A 20,422-nucleotide genomic window follows, 5' to 3' on the forward strand; every position below is an offset into this window, starting at 1 on the left:
TCAGAACAGTGTTCAACATCACGGCAGTATGTTCAAACCACCATTCTTTCTCTCCCATCAGGACTTATTTACTTACACACTGTAATGAAGTACTTTGCTTCACGATATTTGAACCCCTCAGCTCATTTCACATGGTTCTGCCTACAACACTTTGTACAGTAAAGTCCTGTTTAAATACTGAATCCTATTCCCTGTATTCTCTGTATGTCTGTGAGATACAGTGAGATCAATAAAAGCTCTTACTCCACCTGGTGTGAATACTGTATATGATGTAGGACGCCGTGAAAGAGTGCCGGTAAACCTGCGGTCAGAAAACAACAACCCATATTAAGCACAACAATCTTGAAGAAAGTTTAAATGACTTCATTACCTTTGATTCGCAGTTAGCAATAATAGAGAGAATATTAAGTGTCTGATCCTAAGCTCAATATTTAAGTCATATTAATAGAATAAGAGTTCTTATTGAATGCTTGCTTACAATAACTTTAAATATACTGTACGTGAACAAACTACCGTATTGACCCGAATATAAGACGACCCTGATTATAAGACGACCCCCCTTTTTCCAGATGTACCTTTTGGAAAAAGGCTTTTTGAAAACCAAATCTTGTTGTTGTTTTTTTTCTCTCTCTCTGTAAAATTATTTTCATATTGCATATTTTTCCTATTTTAATTTTTGTTTTGAATGTATGGTAAATTCTGGTAAAATGTACCAACAATGACATTGAAAAATATAAACTTTTTGATATACCATAAAAATAACAGGTAGCCCATCTGAATTATATTATAAATATAATTATATTATATATGAATTATAAGTTTGGTCCCCATCTGGCTAACATGACAGTCACGACTTGTGCCGCTGTAAGCTTTTCTTTTTCTTTTGTTTTCACTCGCGATCTTTACAACACACATTACGTTACATATTTCATGGCACACTCGTTTTATGTGTTTTTGGCGCCACCTATTGTTGTGGGTGTATTATTGACATGTCAAAGTCTAGACCCTGAATATAAGACGACCGTGTTTTTTCAGATGTATTTCCAAGAAAAAAACAACGTCTTATATTCGGGTCAATACGGTAAATGTCTAATGCCACTATTGCATTCAGCTCAATGATTCATTGTGACATTCTTGTCCTTCAGGGACAAAATATTTCTTTAAAAGGTACTATATGTAAGAATTTTCTAGGCTGCCCATGAGTTGCGTCCCCCTATAGGGGACATTTTGGGGAATGCTGCCAGCATGACCGGTGTCTGAAGCATGTGTAAAACAACGCCAATCCTAAAGGTCCACGTGGCCAGTGACGTCATAGGCGGGAACCCAAGAGTATAAAAGGGCATCTGCTGAATACATCACCAACATGTGTGAAACGAATCTTCCTGGTAAGTCGAGCATGACTCGAGCTCATTGTGGTGAGTCACAATGATAACGCTCCGCTCACGCTTGTTCCTATTGAGTTCACCAGAGCTTCACAGGTTGCCACTGGAGTCCTCTTCCACTCCTCCATTACGACATCACGGAGCTGGTGGATGTTAGAGACCTTGCGCTCCTCCGCCTTCCGTTTGAGGATGCCCCACAGATGCTCAATAGGGTTTCGGTCTGGAGACATGCTTGGCCAGTCCATCACCTTTACCCTCAGCTTCTTTAGCAAGGCAGTGGTCGTCTTGGAGGTGTGTTTGGGGTCGTTATCATGTTGGAATACTGCCCTGCGGCCCAGTCTCTGAAGGGAGGGGATCATGCTCTGCTTCAGTATGTCACAGTACATGTTGGCACTCATGGTTCCCTCAATGAACTGTAGCTCCCCAGTGCCGGCAGCACTCATGCAGCCCCAGACCATGACACTCCCACCACCATGCTTGACTGTAGGCAAGACACACTTGTCTTTATCATCTGATCGTGGTTGTATCTCTTTATTAGTTCTACTGGATCTTAGCGCTGCGTTCGACACTATCGACCACAACATTCTTTTGAATAGACTACAAAACTTTGTTGGCATTAGTGGAAGTGCCTTAGCATGGTTCAAATCGTACTTATCTGACCGCCATCAGTTTGTAGCAGTGAATGAAGAGGTATCATATCGATCACAAGTGCAGTATGGAGTACCTCAAGGCTCAGTACTAGGGCCGTTACTTTTCACGCTCTATATGTTACCCTTGGGAGATATTATCAGGAGACATGGTGTTAGCTTTCACTGTTATGCTGATGATACTCAGCTCTATATTTCTTCGCGGCCCGGTGAAACACACCAAATTGAGAAACTAACGGAATGCATAGTCGATATAAAAACTGGATGACGAGTAATTTTTACTGCTAAATTCTGAAAAACAGAGGTGTTAATTATCGGACCTAAAACCCCACATGTAATAACCTAGAACATTATCTAACACTTGACGGCTGCTCTGTCAATTCTTCTTCATCAGTCAGGAACCTAGGTGTGCTGTTCGATAGCAATCTGTCATTTGAAAGCCATGTTTCTAGCATCTGTAAAACTGCATTTTTCATCTCAAAAGCATATCTAAATTGCGACCAATGCTCTCAACGTCAAATGCAGAAATGTTAATTCATGCGTTTATGACCTCAAGGTTAGACTATTGTAATGCTTTATTGGGTGGTTGTTCTGCACGCTTGATCAACAAACTACAGTTAGTCCAAAATGCAGCAGCTAGAGTCCTTACTAGAACCAGGAAATATGACCATATTAGCCCGGTTCTGTCAACACTGCACTGGCTCCCTATCAAGCATCGGATAGATTTTAAAATCTTGTTAATTACTTATAAAGCCCTGAATGGTTTAGCTCCTCAGTACTTGAGCGAGCTCTTATCGCATTATAGTCCTCCACGTCCGCTGCGTTCTCAAAACTCTGGCCGTTTGATAATACCTAGAATATCAAAATCGACTGCGGGCGGCAGATCCTATTCCTATTTAGCACCCAAACTCTGGAACAGTCTACCTAACACTGTTCGGGAGGCAGACACACTCTGTCAGTTTAAATCTAGATTAAAGACCCATCTCTTTAGCCTGGCTTACACATAACACATTAATACGCTTCTATTATTCAAATCCGTTAAAGGATTGTTAGGCTGCATTAATTAGATCAACCGGAACCGGGAACACTCACCATAACACACGATGTACTCGTTACATCGTAAGTTGAATGGCATCTACGCTAATATTTGTCTGTTTCTTTCCTAGTCTGTTTCTCAGTCCGTATCCGATCAGATGGTGGATCAGCACCAAGAGATGATGTCTACAGCCCTGATCGCCAGCGGAGACCAGGACACCCAGATGACCCCAGAGATATATCCCCAGATATATCAACCAAAAATAACAAAATAACTAAAATATAATAAAATACCTAACTACATAATACTACTATTGTTAGAAATTGCAACAAAATTAAATAGAAATATAAACTTTTGAACTGCGGGTTTCGTCTGGTCAGAGGAGAACTGGCCCCCCGACTGAGCCTGGTTTCTCCCAAGGTTTTTCTCCATTCTGTCACAGAGGAGTTTTGGTTCCTTGCCGCTGTCGCCTCTGGCTTGCTCAGTTGGGGACACTTAATTTCTAGCGATTATCGCCGATTTGATTGCACAGATACTATTTAAACTAAATCGAGCTAGACAATGACATCTCTGAATTCAATAATGAAATGCCTTTAACTGAAAATTGAGTGTTTAATCTTATCATTATACATTACTGACACTCTATCCTCCAATTTGGCGGCGTGAATACCCAAGATGGCGGCGCGAGTACATCGCGAGGCTCTGGGTCTCTCCAGATTTTGCAATTTTGCTGTATTTTTCTTACTCATCTCGGGCCTGTTCGTGCAGAACAGTTGTGCCTTTACATCGTACACCCGTTGTGAGCTTTTGGATATCGGTTTGCGAATTTCCGACACTTTTATGGACAATCTTCGACTCCTTCCTGAGATCGCTAGGACACCGAGGCTATGCACCCTACCCGGCGGGCGGAAGTGCTCGCAGGCGGCGTCGAGATCGTAAACAAAGGCGGGGAAGCGGAGGACTAAGAGCTAAGCTAAGGCTAACACCACACCGGCTCTCTTTACCCAGCATTTTCCTTGCCAATGTACGGTCGCTAGTGAACAAAATGGAGGAGATTCGACTCAGCATCACACACAGCAAGAAACTTTTGAACTGTAACGTCCTAATCTTCACGGAAACCTGGTTAAACAGCGGAATACCGGACACCGCTATTGAGCTAGCGGACGCCACACACTCGGGCGGATAGAACATTAGATGGCTCCGGTAAGACCAGAGGTGGTGGATTGTGCATTTACATTAACAAAGCTTGGTGCACAAACTCTGCTATTGTTGGGAGTCATTGTTCAGCTAACCTTGAGTTTCTCATGGTTAAATGTAGACCGTTTATCTACCGCGGAGTTCACTTCCACCATTATAACTGCAGCCTATATTCCCCGGATGCTGATGCCAAGCTTGCTATGAAAGAACTTCAGTAAACAACAGACTGATCACCCGGAAGCGGCTTTTATTGTTGCAGGTGACTTTAATCACTCAAACTTAAAGTCAGTGCTACCCAAGTTTCACCAGCATGTTTCCTGTCACACCAGAGGAAACAAAACCTTAGACCATGTTTACACAAACATGGCTGGAGCTACGTTGCGACACCCTCCCCACCTGGGACAGTCAGATCACCTTTCTTTGTTCCTCACCCCAAATATGCACCCCTCATCAACCGTGTGAAGCCATCAGTGAAGACCATCAAAGTGTGGCCTGCGGGGGCAGATTCCACACTCCAGGAAAGGTTTCTACACACAGACTGGAGTATGTTTGCTTCTCAAGCCACCAGTGGCGCTCACACAGACATTGACTCTTACACCTCCTCTGTATTGGATCATATCAATATCACCATTGACAGTGTTACAACCCAGAAACAGATCACCACATATCCAAATCAGAAGCCTTGGATGAACAAGGAAGTGCGACTCCTGTTGAAGTCACGCAACACTGCCTTCAGATCAGGAGATGCACAAGCCTACAGCACATCCAGAGCAAACCTGAAGAGGGGCATCAAAAGGCCAAGCACTGCTACAAGCTAAAGATAGAGGGACACTTTTCCAACTCTGACCCTCGACGCATGTGGCAGGGCATTCAGGCCATCAGTGACTACAAACCCACCCACTCCACCCCCGCAGCCACTGATGTCAACTTCCTGAACGAGCTAAATTACTTTTATGCTCGCTTTGAAAGAGACAACAGAGAAACTGCCACCAAGCTCAATCCCTCAGATGACCACCCACCAATCATACTCTCCTCCACAGATGTCTGCAAGGAACTGAGCCGGATCAGCGCACAAGGCTGCTGGACCAGACAACATCCCTGGTCGTGTTCTCAGGGCATGTGCGGAGCAGCTCGCTGGGGTTTTACAGACATTTTCAACCTGTCTCTTGCCCAAGCAGCCGTACCAACATGCTTTAAATGCACTTCCATTGTGCCAGTGCCAAAACACTCTAGTCCGAGGTGCCCTAATGACTACCGCCCTGTAGCACTCACACCCATCGTCATGAAGTGCTTTGAGCGGCTGGTCCTGGAACACCTAAAAGACTCTCTACCATCCACATTGGACTCACACCAGTTTGCCTACCGTAGCAATAGGAGCACAGAGGACGCAGTTTCCATGGCACTGCACTCTGTGCTCACTCACCTGGACAATAAGAACACTTATGCACGTATGCTGTTTGTTGACTTCAGCTCAGCATTCAACACTGTCATCCCAACCAAGTTAATAGCCAAACTTGGAGACCTGGGCATCAATACCTCAATGTGTAACTGGATTTTGGACTTCCTGACCAACAGACCCCAGAATGTTCGATCAGGATTCACCTGCTCCACATCCATCACACTTAACACTGGTGTACCACAGGGCTGTGTGCTAAGCCCGTTTCTCTACTCCTCTTCACCTCCGACTGCAAGCCTGTGTATGGATCTAATTCCATCGTCAAGTTTGCAGACGACACCACGGTGATTGGCCTCATCAGTAACAACGATGAGACTGCCTATAGGAGGAGATCCAGCACCTGGCCACATGGTGCACTGAAAATAACCTGCTCCTCAACACCACCAAAACGAAGGAGCTCATCGTGGACTTCAGGAAGGAGTCAAGAGGCACACACGACACCATCCACATCAATGGAATGGCTGTTGAGCGTGTCTCCAGTTTCAAGTTCCTGGGGATCCACATCTCGGCGGACATGTTGTGGAAAACCAACACCTCCAGCCTGGTCAAGAAGGCTCACCAGCGCCTCTTCTTTCTGAGGACACTGAGGAAGAATCAGCTCTCCTCAGCTATCCTGGTGAACTTCTATCGCTGCGCAATAGAAAGCATCCTGACCAACTGTGTCACAGTATGGTATGGGAGCTGCTCTGTTGCGGAGCGCAAGGCACTGCAGCGGTGGTGAAAACTGCCCAGCGCATCACAGGGACTCCACTACCTGCCATCGAACACATCCAGAGGAAACGCTGTCTGCATCGAGCTCGCAGCATCCTTAAGGACTCCTCTCACCCAGCCCACAGACTGTTTTCTCTCCTGCCCTCCGGCAGGCGTTTCAGGTGCCTCCGGACCAGGACCAGCAGACTAAAGAACAGTTTCTTCCCCAGAGCTGTCTCTTTACTGAACTCTACCCCCCGTTGATCCACTTCCTCATATATTATTAACTCTTCTCTCCTACCTCACATCTGCCTTATTTGCACTACTGAATGTAAATATTTATCACAGTAACAACTGTTTACTTTTGTATCTTGCACTACCATACCTAAATTGGACTATACTCATTTGCACTGCCGACTGTTGTTACATTATCAATGCTTACATTAATATTTTGCACCGTATGTCTAATTATAATACGCAATCACTTCCACTGCACTTTTACACCTTGTTTATAGTAACAGTCATCTGTATATATATTATATTGATAGTACATATCACCTGTAAATTCTGCCTATAGTAATAGCCATCTGTATATTTATTCACTATACATATTCACCTGTAAATTCTGTATATTTATTCACTATACATATTCACCTGTAAATTCTGTATATTTATTCACTATACATATTCACTTGTAATTTCTGTATATTTATTCACTATACATATTCACCTGTAAATTCTGTTTATATTAATAACCATCTTTCTATATATATTTATACATATACTCAGTACATATCCTTGTCCTGCACTTATTCAACCATTGTATATACTGCACTTGCTACTATTGCACTTCTGGTTAGACCTAAACTGCATTTCGTTGCCCTGTACCTGTACTTGTGTAATGACAATAAAGTTGAATCTAATCTAAAGTTGAATCTAATTTGATACTGTTAAGTGCTTTGACACAATCTGTATTGTAAATGCGCTATATAAATAAAGGTGACTTTGTACTCCTCACCTGGTTGCCGCCACACACGCTTGACACCATCTGAACCAAATAAGTTTATCTTGGTCTCATCAGACCACAGGACATGGTTCCAGTAATCCACATCCATAGTCTGCTTGTCTTCAGCAAACTGTTTGCGGGCTTTCTTGTGCATCATCTTTAGAAGAGGCTTCCTTCTGGGACGACAGCCATACAGACCAATTTGATGCAGTGTGCGGCGTATGGTCTGAGCACTGACAGGCTGACCCCCCCACCCCTTCAACCTCTGCAGCAATGCTGGCAGCACTCATACGTCTATTTCCCAAACACAACCTCTGGATATGACACTGAGCACGTGCACTCAACTTCTTTGGTCGACCATGGCGAGGCCTGTTCTGAGCGGAACCTGTCCTGTTAAACCGCTGTATGGTCTTGGCCACCGTGCTGCAGCTCAGTTTCAGGGTCTTGGCAATCTTCTTATAGCCTACGCCATCTTTATGTAGAGCAACAATTCTTTTTTTCAGATCCTCAGAGAGTTCTTTGCCATGAGGTGCCATGTTGAACTTCCAGTGACCAGTATGAGAGAGTGAGAGCGATAACACCAAATTTAACACACCTGCTCCCCATTCACACCTGAGACCTTGTAACACTAACGAGTCACATGACACCGGGGAGTGAAAATGGCTAATTGGGCCCAATTTGGACATTTTTACTTGGGGGTGTACTCACTTTTGTGGCCAGTGGTTTAGACATTAATGGCTGTGTGTTGAGTTATTTTTTTGAGGGGACAGCAAATTTACACTGTTATACAAGCTGTACACTCACTACTTTACATTGTAGCAAAGTGTCATTTCTTCAGTGTTGTCACGTGAAAAGACATAATAAAATATTTACAAAAATGTGAGGGGTGTACTCACTTCTGTGAGATACTGTATATATACATTTATCATGCTAATTAAGTTGATCAACTAGTCAAGCTCCACCTGTGCTGAATTGGTTGATTATCTGATCGCACTCCAGGTTCTGGCTGTTCACAGAGCTCTGTGTCCAAGCACATTAATAGAGAGGCGAAGGGAAGGAAAAGATGTGGTAGAAAAAAGTGTACAAGCAATAGGGATAACCGCACCCTGGAGAGGATTGTGAAAAAAAAGCCATTCAAAAATGTGGGGGAGATTCACAAAGAGTGGACTGCAGCTGGAGTCAGTGCTTCAAGAACCACTACGCATAGACGTATGCAAGACATGGGTTTCAGCTGTCGCATTCCTTGTGTCAAGCCACTCTTGAACAACAGACAGCGTCAGAAGCATCTCGCCTGGGCTTAAGACAAAAAGGACTGGACTGCTGCTGAGTGGTCCAAAGTTATGTTCTCTGATGAAAGTAAATTTTGCATTTCCTTTGGAAATCAGGGTCCCAGAGTCTGGAGGAAGATAGGAGAGGCACACAATCCACGGTGCTTGAGTGTAAAGTTGAAAGTGGTCCAGTGTAAAGTTTCCACAGTCAGTGATGGTTTGGGGTGCCATGTCATCTGCTGGTGTTGGTCCACTGTGTTTTCTGAGGTCCAAGGTCAACGCAGCCGTATACCAGGAAGTTTTAGAGCACTTCATGCTTCCTGCTGCTGACCAACTTTATGGAGATGCAGATTTCATTTTCCAACAGGACTTGGCACCTGCACACAGTGCCAAAGCAACCAGTATCTGGTTTAAGGACCATGGTATCCCTGTTCTTAATTGGCCAGCAAACTCGCCTGACCTTAACCCCATAGAAAATCTATGGGGTATTGTGAAGAGGAAGATGCGAGACCCAACAATGCAGAAGAGCTGAAGGCCACTATCAGAGCAACCTGGGCTCTCATAACACATGAGCAGTGCGACAGACTGATCGACTCCATGCCATTGCTGCAGTAATTCAGGCAAAAGGAGCCCCAACTAAGTATTCAGTGCTGTACATGCTCATACTTTTCAGTTGGCCAAGATTTCTAAAAATCCTTTCTTTGTATTGGTCTTAAGTAATATTAAAATTTTCTGAGATACTGAATTTGGGATTTTCCTTAGTTGTCAGTTATAATCATCAAAATTAAAAGAAATAAACATTTGAAATATATCAAATGTCTGTGTGTAATGAATGAATATAATATACAAGTTTCACTTTTTGAATGGAATTAGTGAAATAAATAAACTTTTTGATGATATTCTAATTATATGACCAGCACCTGTATATCTCAACAAGACCAGATGAAACTTCTAAATTATCTAAGCTAACAGAGTGTGTTAAAAATGTAAAAGATTGGATGACCAATAATTTTCTCCTATTAAATTTGGATAAGACAGAGATATTACTTATTGAACCAAAAAACAGTACACAGAATCTCTTAGATTACAATTTGTATCTAGACGGATGTACTGTTACTACCTCTACAGTCAAAAATCTGGGTGTTATATTAGACAGCAACTTGTCTTTTGAAAATCATATTTCCAATGTTACAAAAACAGCATTCTTCCATCTTAGAAACATTGTCAAGCTACGGAACGTTATCTGTTTCTGATGCAGAAAAGCTAATTCATGCATTCATGACCTCTAGACTGGACTATTGTAATGCACTGCTAGCTGGTTGTCCTGCATCTTCAATAAACAAGCTACAGGTAGAGCAAAATACAGCGGCTAGAGTCCTAACCAGGTCAAGAAAATATGATCATATTACCACAATTTTACAGTCTCTGCACTGGCTCCCTATTGAGTTCTGTTTCAGTTACAAACTATTATTACTTGCCTATAAGGCCGTTAATGGTTTATCTTCTGCGTACCTAACTAGTCTTCTATCACGCTACAATCCAACCCGTTCCCTAAGGTCGCAAAACTCTGGACTCTTGGTGGTTCCTAGGAGAGCAAAGTCCACTAAAGGAGGCAGAGCTTTCTCACATTTGGCTCCCAAACTCTGGAACAGCCTTCCTGATAACGTCCGGGGTTCAGACACACTCTCTCTGTTTAAATCTAGATTAAAGACACATCTCTTTAGCCAAGCATTCACATAATGCATCTCATAACCTTGTACTGCAGTTATATCTGATCAAATGCACATTATTATTATTGACATCCCGTGGTAACTAGGAATTACAGAAGCTTCAGTCTGGATCCAACCCTTAAATGATCTGAGATGACCGAACACCTGAGAAGAGATGATGCCAACCCCTCAGAGGACCTCAGAGGATGCCCATCCTCAGACAATATACAAAATTACCGAATTTTGCTATAAGTTAAATATATTGAGTTTCTACAATATATAAATATATTGTAGAAACATAATTTCCTGTAAAGCTGCTTTGCAACGATTTGTATTATAAAAAGCACTATACAAATAAACTTGAATTGAGTTGGTGATGCATTCAGCAGGTGCCCTTTTATACTCTTGGGAACCCCCCTATGACGGGCCACGTGGACCAATAGGATTGGAGTCATTTTATACACACTGGTCATGCTGGCAGCATTCCCCAAAGTGTCCCCTAGAGGGAACCGTGGCTACATGCATAACCTGAGACGTTTTTCTGGAAAAATCCAAAGTCTGTGACATAAAACAATCATAACAGTTAGGGTTAGGCTGTTAATTAGGCTATGATCTGTTATCTGTTAATGACATTTGGTCTCTTGTGTGTTATCTCTGTTTTGGACAACATTTGCTTGCGTGTTTATAGTGAGTGTGAATAAGCACACGCTCATGGTAACTGGCTGCAGTTTATTTACGGGCCACCAGCGTCAATGATAACAGGTTTTCTAATTCTGACATACTGTACCTTTAACTATTAAAAAAGAACACGTCTGTTTTATTACAGAAAGCAGCACATACCTGTTTGACATTGTAGGCGAAAAGCACATACTTCATGTCTGGGCTTATGGAGTATCTGGTGGCTTTGAAAGTATCCTGGAAAAACACGAATGATGTTATCCTCATTACTGCATTCATGTCCCAAAAACTACAGACTGCACTTCAACATTTCTGCTGGGAATGTCTCATTATGAAAACCTTAAGTGCCTCATATCATGAAAACAATTCAACTTTCTTGATCTTTATAGATAAAAGGTAATTATACTATAAAAGCAGTTCTGTGGTCTTGAATTTATTATGAATTATTATGTAAACCATTGAACAGGCTCATTGGAGTAAATTCAGCTATCATTTTGTCTTGTGGACTGTAAACATCGGTTAGGTGGAATAGATTATTCTGGGTACTACTAAATAAACAAACTCACAACATTCTTGATGCCTCTTATTTTAGTAATGATTAACATTCTGCAAATTGCATTAGGCGTATGTAAACGCATGTTCAGGTTTTACTCACGAATGTGGTGTTCTTCAGCACGATCTCGGTCTCGTTCGTGAGGATGTTAAACCTGATTACATGACCGTGGTGATTTCTGTAGATGACCTCAGATTCTGGCAAAGAGTGAAAGAGGAAAAAGAGAATATATAATAGCAAATTGTGTTTGTAAGGTTTTGAAGAGCATTCACATCTCACAGCAATGCAGGATCAAATGCACCTTTTGGTCAAAGTGCTCATCTTGGTGATTTATTAATGTAAACACAGTCAGCTATGTGTAAATGAATACAAACACACATCTGATTGGTCAAAATCCTTCTGTGCATTATTAGATTTTACAGTCATGCAGCTAACAGACCAGCTGCTGCTTGTCATTTATTTGCTAAGTCCTATTTATTTCAAAACGAGTTCCTTTCTTTCCTGTGTTTGACCTGCGCTCTTGCTCGTGTCTGATCTATCTTCAGACGGATAAACAGGCAGAGCTGCTCATCTGTTTCATGTCAGGTTATTCACATTTATGAGCTGCATGATGGCTGTGAAGGTAAATTTCCAGTCTGAGAGTCTTGCGGAGCTGCTATTGACCGCAGTGAGGAAAAGCAGACGGTGAAACATTAATAAAGCTCTGTTTCCAGCTCTAAACCGGAACAAAACTCTGAGTGCTGAACACTCATTTAACTGTCACACCTCATTTAATGCTGAACACTTGAGGAACCAAAACATGCTAAAGTCAGGAGATCTTTGCTATGACTGTGGAGTAATTTGTAGACCATCATAAGGCTGGATGAGTAGTAGTAGTTATTTATTTTTATTGCCATTTCAGCATTTAAGGCTATCTTCATGGCAAAAACGGAGTTGGAATAATTCAAGTTAGACACAAAATAAAACCAAATAAATACAAAAATAAAGCAGATAAAATTATACTAGATTTTTAAAAATTAACATATGATAAAAAATCTAGTCTTTTCAGGTAAAATCTTACTAAACAAGTAACAATACCAGGACCATCCAATAAAATATGTCTAAATAAAAATCCAATAAAAATTTGTCTAAAAGGCTCATTTTCCAGCAATGGTATTGTGCATTTGAAGAATACTTTCATGTGAAGAAATAAATTTAAACTACAGCAGATTTCTCTTGCACTTCATTTACACAATCCCTGATAAACGGATGATGGATCTGATGTGTAACAGCACAAACGGCTCGACTCAAAGAGCTCCAGGGCGCAGCACAACATACACAAGTAAGAGCTGAATTCAGTGAGAGGTTTGTCTAGAAGATCCAGAGGAACGTCAGTCAGAGGACAGTCTCTATTCAACAGCAGCACAGCATTCATGAGACGGGAGAAACGCTGCTGTGAAATATTTATTCTCTTCTTCTCTGCAGATGTGATGCGTTGACTCGTTCTGAAGGTCACGTACTGAGCGTACACACAAAAGCTCGCTAGAGGACGATCTAACGCTCAGAGTTACGTCAGACTGAGCTGCATCACATCCATGGTTGAGACTCGCTGAAGAACAGAGCTAAGCTGCAGTCTGGAGTGACTGATAAACACAGATCTGTCTGGAAGAGAAGCAGGAGCTGAAGGATTCACTGCATCACACACAGACACACACACTCATTCACTCACTCACACACACACACAATGAAATATTCATGCTGCTGCCGCCAGTGTAAGACCTGAGTGCCCCTTCCCCCTTCCTGTTACCATAGCAACTACCACATCCACCACTCACACACACATACACACACACACGCACACACACACACACACACACACACACACACACACACACACACACACACACGCACACAAAAACATACACACACACACACACTCACAATGCCGAGGCCTGTGAGGCCCGATATGGCAAAAATATTTCAGTAACTAGATTATTTTCACAGATCTAAAAGGTCAAGTTCGTTCATCAGATTCTTTCACACACTCCATGATGTGAATTATTCTAACACTTTCACTTCCTATAGGCTGGCCCAACTATTTCTACTGCGTTTCATTGGTTCTTGTGATGCAGGAAACAGTATTTGATGTCTTCAATCAGGAATAAGCTCCAATGGAATGACACTCTCACAGCCTCACAGAGACGGGGAAAATATGTGAAAATTACAAATGTCAAATCATTGTGCTCCTGCTCAGTGTCCTGCAGGAAGCTTCAAATTAACAGCTCAGGATGTGACTTCACCGAAACACACTGCATTTAATATCTGATGCTTTCCATATAAATATACATCAGACCTAATAGTAAATGATAGATGGCCCACACTCCAGATAACTGAGCTCTGATCAGATCTGTACACGATAATGTCCAGAGCTGCTGCAGTGTGCATCTGACTGACCGGTTGTTCAAGTCGATTCCTGTGCTTCAGATGAAGAAGCAGACACTGGATCTTCTGAGATCTTCTGAGGTCATTCAGAGTTTTGAGGGATTTGCACTTTCAAGGGAAACTAAATATCTGGCACAACCATAAGTTCTGCTTTGTTTCTGCCTGTGAAATCTTCTGCATTTACCACTTTAGATGGGCAGAATTTCTGATCACAACGACTACACATATTTCCACTCATTTCTACGCAGTCAGTAACGACGCTGCGGCTGGGCAACTGCTTAAATTGCTGGTCTATATTTGCAGTCTCAAGTGTTTCAGATAAACCAGAAGAGCAGTAACAAAACAATTTTAGATTTACGTGTCGGTCAGAGGGTTTCTTCTCGTTTAAACGGCTGGTTTTATAATGTTTATTGCTCAGCGTCTGCGGTCGTGATCAATCATCCTCTGCGATCAGCTGTGCTTAAGAGCTCATGACGGTGTACAGATGATTAATGAATGAGATCCATTAGAAATGAATGGCGCGAGTGGCTCTGTGGCCGTGTCGTCTTACCGTTGATCCAGTGAGCTTCAGGGTCGTGTACGTAGAAATCTGCGCTGAAAATATCTTCCACCGTCAGCTTGGTGTCACTGCCGGGCTGCGTATCCACTGTCACATAAACAGACAGACAAGAGCGTCGGGTCAGAAACAGAGCCGCTGAAGGCGTCACGCGTCACATAACAAACGGCGGATCGCGTAACGCTCCAGATTTTACTAATGCAGAAATCTGCCAGACTGATTTCAGGAAGGAACTTCACGAGCGCTGTGAGAACATGAAGCTGTGTTTGCTGCAGTACCTGGAGTGAGGAGGATCACAGACATGGTGATGAGAGAACAGACCACCAGAATGACCAGCAGAGCGATCGCGATCCCCTTCCAGTTCCTCTGAGGAGGACTCATGCCCGACAGATCCTTCAGAAACACAAACACACACAAACACCTGATTTCTTCAGCGGCTCAGGAATGCTGAGGGTTGAACATCTAGGAATAATAAAGGTTTAATTTGAGTTCATTTGTACTTGATGATAGATGAGTGAATGATCTGAGTAACAGAAGCACGACTCGTATGAAGCAGTTAATGTGGAGTCACGATGGACAAAGGGTTTCTGCTCCAACACTTCAGTCATCCATCAACCTCTCAAACCTTCACCTTCATGAAGGACTAGAAACACTGTACAGGAGTGTTTCTGCGCACTGATGAAAAATAATGTTTATCTTGGTATAGAGACTGAAACTACTCGGAGATATCGTCAGATCTCCACACGGACTTCAGCAGTGAATGTGATAAAACACTAATACAGACAGTGAAATTTCAAGATCAGCGTGACCAAAAGAAAACTCTGGTCCAGTTTAGAAGAGCAAACTGACCCTGATTTAAAGGACAGTCATATTTAGATCTTGTACATTATGTCTTCAGTCAATGATAATCGCTGTCCTTTCAGAGGATCATAAATTACTGAAATACTGCAACGGTCAAAGTCATCAAACACTTCCACATTACAGCTCTCTGCAGAACAGATGAAAGGGTTAAAGATGTGATGTGGTGATTTGCTGCAACTTCAGAGAGCAATAATATGAAAATAAAACAAGGAACTGATGAAAATGAACTCCTCAAACCTCGGCGGTGAGCGTGAGTCTGAGAGAGTGTGCCGCTATTTTTAGTGAGGTGACACGTGAAACGCTCGCTTTGACCTCGCCGAGGACATGTTTAGGACGGTCAGAGGACGAACAGATTCATGCTTCATCTCTCAACACGAGCGGAGGATCTCGGTCCTTCACACGCCATCAAACACCACAATCAATAGTGTTTCCCAACAGAAAACACACACACACATGAACCGCTCAAAAACCATAAAAAAAAACCACGTCAGCAATGTCACTGTGCAAAAATACTACTAAAAATGATCCTTAAGTACGTTTTTCACCTGGGAGGGGCCGATTACATAAACTTAGCCACTGTCTTAAGATCCAGTCCAAGCCACTGAGCAACTCTTACTTTTTGGATTAAAATTAGACCAATCTACGTTTTTGTTATGTAACTGGCTTAAAAAAGTTATTTAAAAAAAAATCTGATGACTTGTAAGACTAATCTAAGCATTTTATGCAACCAGCCACTGAACACAACATCTGGAAACCTCTGCAATCTCACAGAGACAGAGAGTAGATGTCTTTTCACAGTAAAACGGAAATATTCTGCAAAAGACACAATTCATTTCTATAGTTTATTTACATAAGGGATGAACATTTACCTGACAATATATGTGACCCTGGACCACAAAACCAGTCATAAGTGTCAATTTTTCAAAATGAATAATAATAATCATTATTATTATTCTGAATAAATAATCTTTCCATTGATGTATGGTTTGTTATGATCAGACAATATTTGGCTGAGATACAACTATTTGAAAATCTGGAATCTGAGGGTGCAAAAAAATCTAAATATTGAGAAAATCACCTTTAAAGTTGTTCAAATGAAGTTCTTAGCAATGCATATTACTATTCAATAATGAAGTTTTGATATATTTACGGTAGTAAATTCTAAATATCTTCATGGAACATGATCTTTACTTAATATCCTAATGATTTTTGGCATAAAATAAAAATGGATAATTTTGACCCATACAATGTATTTTTGGTTATTGCTACAAATATACCCCAGCGACTTGTTTTGTGGTCCAGGGTTACATATGTGACTGTGTGTGTGTGTGTGTGTGTGTGTATAATGATAAGCATGACTGTGCTTCAGATTTCTACAGTAATGATGGCACAGTTAGAGCTTTAACGCAGCAATGAAATACATCGTTATATGATATCCAGACACTGAATTACAGTGACATTTCTCCGAGCGCTGTGCTGCTTTTAGATGTAGTTTTCTGGTTTCCTGCGTCTGACATCATAATGTTATTGTGTGCTTTTCAAAAGAGAGCAGAGAAACGAATCTATAATGAATGAGATCCGCTGCTAATGCTGTGTTTGTGAAGCATCGTAATGTTAAATACATTCATTGAGCTGAAGTCAGAGGTCAAACCGCATCAGCGTTGCCCATAAACACACAGATCTTCATTTAACAAACAGCACTGAATATCATCTGACATTTACAAACATAGCAACAATAATAATAATACACTATTGTTACCAAATCTCTGGCTTTCTTTAATGCAATAAGGTTTTGCAGAAGCATTCAGTTCCTCATCTCATCATGTTCTCAATTTGACTTGACGATCAGACATTACATGTTAATTCTAAGCATTAAAACAAAACATTAATTCATTTGAACAGATTTGAAACATATTTTGAGACAAATGCTGATGTTAATTGCTAAAAGCTGAAGCGTGTAATTTCTTCCATTGATCAGACAAACAGAGAGTCTCAGATTCACAGATCACGGACAGCAGCAGATTCATTGTGTTACACTATTCAAGGGCAATGAACCAGCCATATCTGCGAGAAATGAACACTTCAACATTAAAAAAACAAATAAAATAACACATATCCTGACCCTGCGGTGCAGAACGTGAAGGTCCCTGATGAGGACTCAAAAACAACATTTCTGTCATCATTCACTCTCCCTGCTGTCGTTCTAAAACCGTATGAATCTCTAGCTTTAGCGGAGCACAGAAGAAGATATTTGAGCAATGTTTCATCTGTTTTTGTGCATACAAACTTCAAAAAGACGTCTTCTGAATCTAATGAATGGATTAGATCTCCATATTTTGTGTTTTGTGTTTATTTCATATCAGACATCCTTCCTGTCCCAGCGTCTCCCGGATATCGATAGCAGATCCCTGACGCCCGCAAATTATATACAATACCCTGTAAATCGAGCGAGAGATAGAAGCCCTGTTTCCAGTCTGTCTGTCATTTCGTTAAAACAAATTACTGTAGTGCATTAATACTGTGAAAATGTATCAAAATGTCTGTATAAACATGCCTTTTGAAAGAATACATTTTTTACTCAACATATCTTGTCATTTAGCAGTAAAATTGATCTTCATTTTTCCAAAAGCACCATTTCCTCAAAAGCACTATAAGAAACATTCATTAAAATCACTACAGATTTCAGATTGGGAATCATTATATCCCTTAAAGCCCATTTACATCACTGATAATAATAATAATAAAAAGTTTTTAATAATAAACCACATAAAGGAATGGTATTGTTGGAATCAGAGTGATTTTACCCAGCTAATAAACAATAAAAACACTGAGATCAGAATGCATCAGACTTTAAAGAGCTGGAAGGACAAACCTGCAGACTGACTCGTTCTTTAACACACCTGCAGAGAATAACATTCAGAATGCTTTGCGATGTCCTTCCAGTCTGACCGGTTAAAGATAAGCTGAAGTGTGCACTTGTGAGGATTTGTGCTGGCAGAAGAACTATTTTCATGCAGATCAAAAGCTCAAATCTTACTAATCGCCACATGCTTAGCAAAGAATAGACAAAAAAAAAAACACTTTGGTTCAGTATAGAGTAAATGAACATCCCTGGTGTGAAAATCACCAAAGGAATGAATTATTTCTATTCTTGTTTGCACCGAACATTTGTGTTTGATGTGAGAGTCTTTACAGCTGCCTCTGCCAGTCAATCATTAAATAAATGCCACATTTTCTACATTAAAACCCATAATAAAAGCAATCATGGTTGTGCATCTGAAGGCCAGCTGTGAAAATTGAGACTAAAAATTATTTTCAATGAAAAGAACAAAGTTGCATGTTTTGATCTGCACTAAATATCCCAGCAGGCAGAATGATCTTAGAACAGTTGAAGTGCAGGTACATCAGACTATCAGACAGTGTTTCTCTTTCAGAGCTCTGCAGGAGACGCCGGCGATCGTCTGAAGATGATCGACTCTGACACAAGCAGCACAGCTGTCAAACACAAACACAAACACAAACAACCTGCAGCGAGCGAACGCGTGACTGGACTCAAACACATCCAGCTGCTCCGGGTTACTGAGGATCGCCATAAAAACCAGCGTATCAGAATATCACAAATTAACAAACTGGGACTGACTGAACAGATTGACTGATTGAATGAATTGAGTCTCTGTCTGTGTGCTCTCACACTTTACTCTTTATATTAGGCAGTTTGGGTAGTTATATAAAACAAAAAACTATATATATATATAAACATTAACACTAAAACTTTTCTCTTTTTCCAAAGATTTTTTTTTTCTATTTTCAAAGAATATTTCATTTTATAAACATTAAACATTCAGATGTTATGATATTATTTTAACAGTCAGACTACATGGAATATTTGTACCTGTGAAAATCCATCTGTCATTAATTCTGTCGTCGGACGTCTTTTATATGAAATTAACAAAAATGACAGAATGCTAATTAAACCAATAGTGATAGATTCATACAGCAGGGAGTTCAGATTAAACTTCCCTTTAAACATTCACAGAGATTTCAATCTAAAACACATTATGAGAGAACTGTCCGCTCAGGAAAACTGAGTGTTGTGTTTAGACACAGTCGGTTTTTCGTCACTGACGGCGTCTAACGCAGATTTGATGGAAATGCAGCAGATTTTTGCTCTTCTGTCAGAGAAATAGAGAGCCATTAATTATTCACACCTTCATCTGCGCGCTCCCGCGACTGGACAGGTACACAGACACGGGCGCGCGCGAGGCCAGCTCTCAATCACGATCACGAGCAGAAACCGAATAACGATTGACCGGTGATGGAGAAACACGACAGCAGAACCGTTAGATATTTCCTCTGCAGTTGAACCGAGAGATAATGATGTAATGAACGGCGCGGGCGTTGGGTTGGTGCGCGCGCGATACTCACCGGATTCGGGAAAAACAGGTCACTAACGAGATGAAAAAGCACCGCGTAACGCGAGAAGATGCCGTTCGTTACCTCGTCCTGTGGATTCGGTCTCTGGCTTTGCTGCTCTTTGGTGGCCGTCATGATTCCGCTTCAGATGCCGCTGAGAAATCCCAAAATCCCCGGTGTGTCGCCGCTAGCGTCCGTGACCGAGCAGCGTCTTTATCATTCCACCGCAGCGCGAGCGAGCGATCGATCTGAACGGTGCTCTGACTCTGATTCTGATCGATCTGAACGGTGCTCTGATTCTGATCGAATATAAACCGCTGCGAAGGATGGATGGAGAGCGGCGGGCGCGAGCAGCGCGCGGACTGATGCTGCGATCGAGGGGCGGGAGGATGACGCGCGATCCCGACACAACCGACGGAACGACCGACAGAACGACTGACCGACTGATAGACACCGGACAGCGCAGATATCTAATCAGTCCTGCCTCCTCACCGACACCTGAATCACACCCATCACTCGGAACTAACGCGAACTGTTCCGAGCACCGGA

At 41.7% G+C, this 20,422-nt stretch overlaps 1 protein-coding gene across 3 annotated transcripts in view; it reads right to left on the reverse strand.

Annotated features, from left to right (window-relative positions):
* Positions 1-20,422, reverse strand: part of LOC131546890 (inactive dipeptidyl peptidase 10-like) — a 70,695-nt gene that overhangs the window by 12,527 nt on the left and 37,746 nt on the right. Inside the window, exons 1-6 of one of the 3 annotated variants that reach the window (XM_058786981.1) lie at positions 19,958-20,377; positions 14,878-14,992; positions 14,594-14,689; positions 11,725-11,819; positions 11,232-11,306; positions 249-301 (exon numbers count right to left, since the gene is read on the reverse strand). In XM_058786981.1, the coding sequence (XP_058642964.1) occupies positions 249-301; positions 11,232-11,306; positions 11,725-11,819; positions 14,594-14,689; positions 14,878-14,992; positions 19,958-20,008 (485 nt within the window). In that variant the 5' untranslated portion in view covers positions 20,009-20,377. Of the gene's footprint in view, positions 1-248; positions 302-11,231; positions 11,307-11,724; positions 11,820-14,593; positions 14,690-14,877; positions 14,993-19,885; positions 20,378-20,422 lie in introns of those variants that run through there. The other 2 variants (XM_058786978.1, XM_058786979.1) reach the window with 2 other exon arrangements.

This window comes from Onychostoma macrolepis, chromosome 09 (genome assembly GCF_012432095.1).
Source record: "Onychostoma macrolepis isolate SWU-2019 chromosome 09, ASM1243209v1, whole genome shotgun sequence".
Lineage (NCBI taxonomy): Eukaryota > Metazoa > Chordata > Actinopteri > Cypriniformes > Cyprinidae > Onychostoma > Onychostoma macrolepis.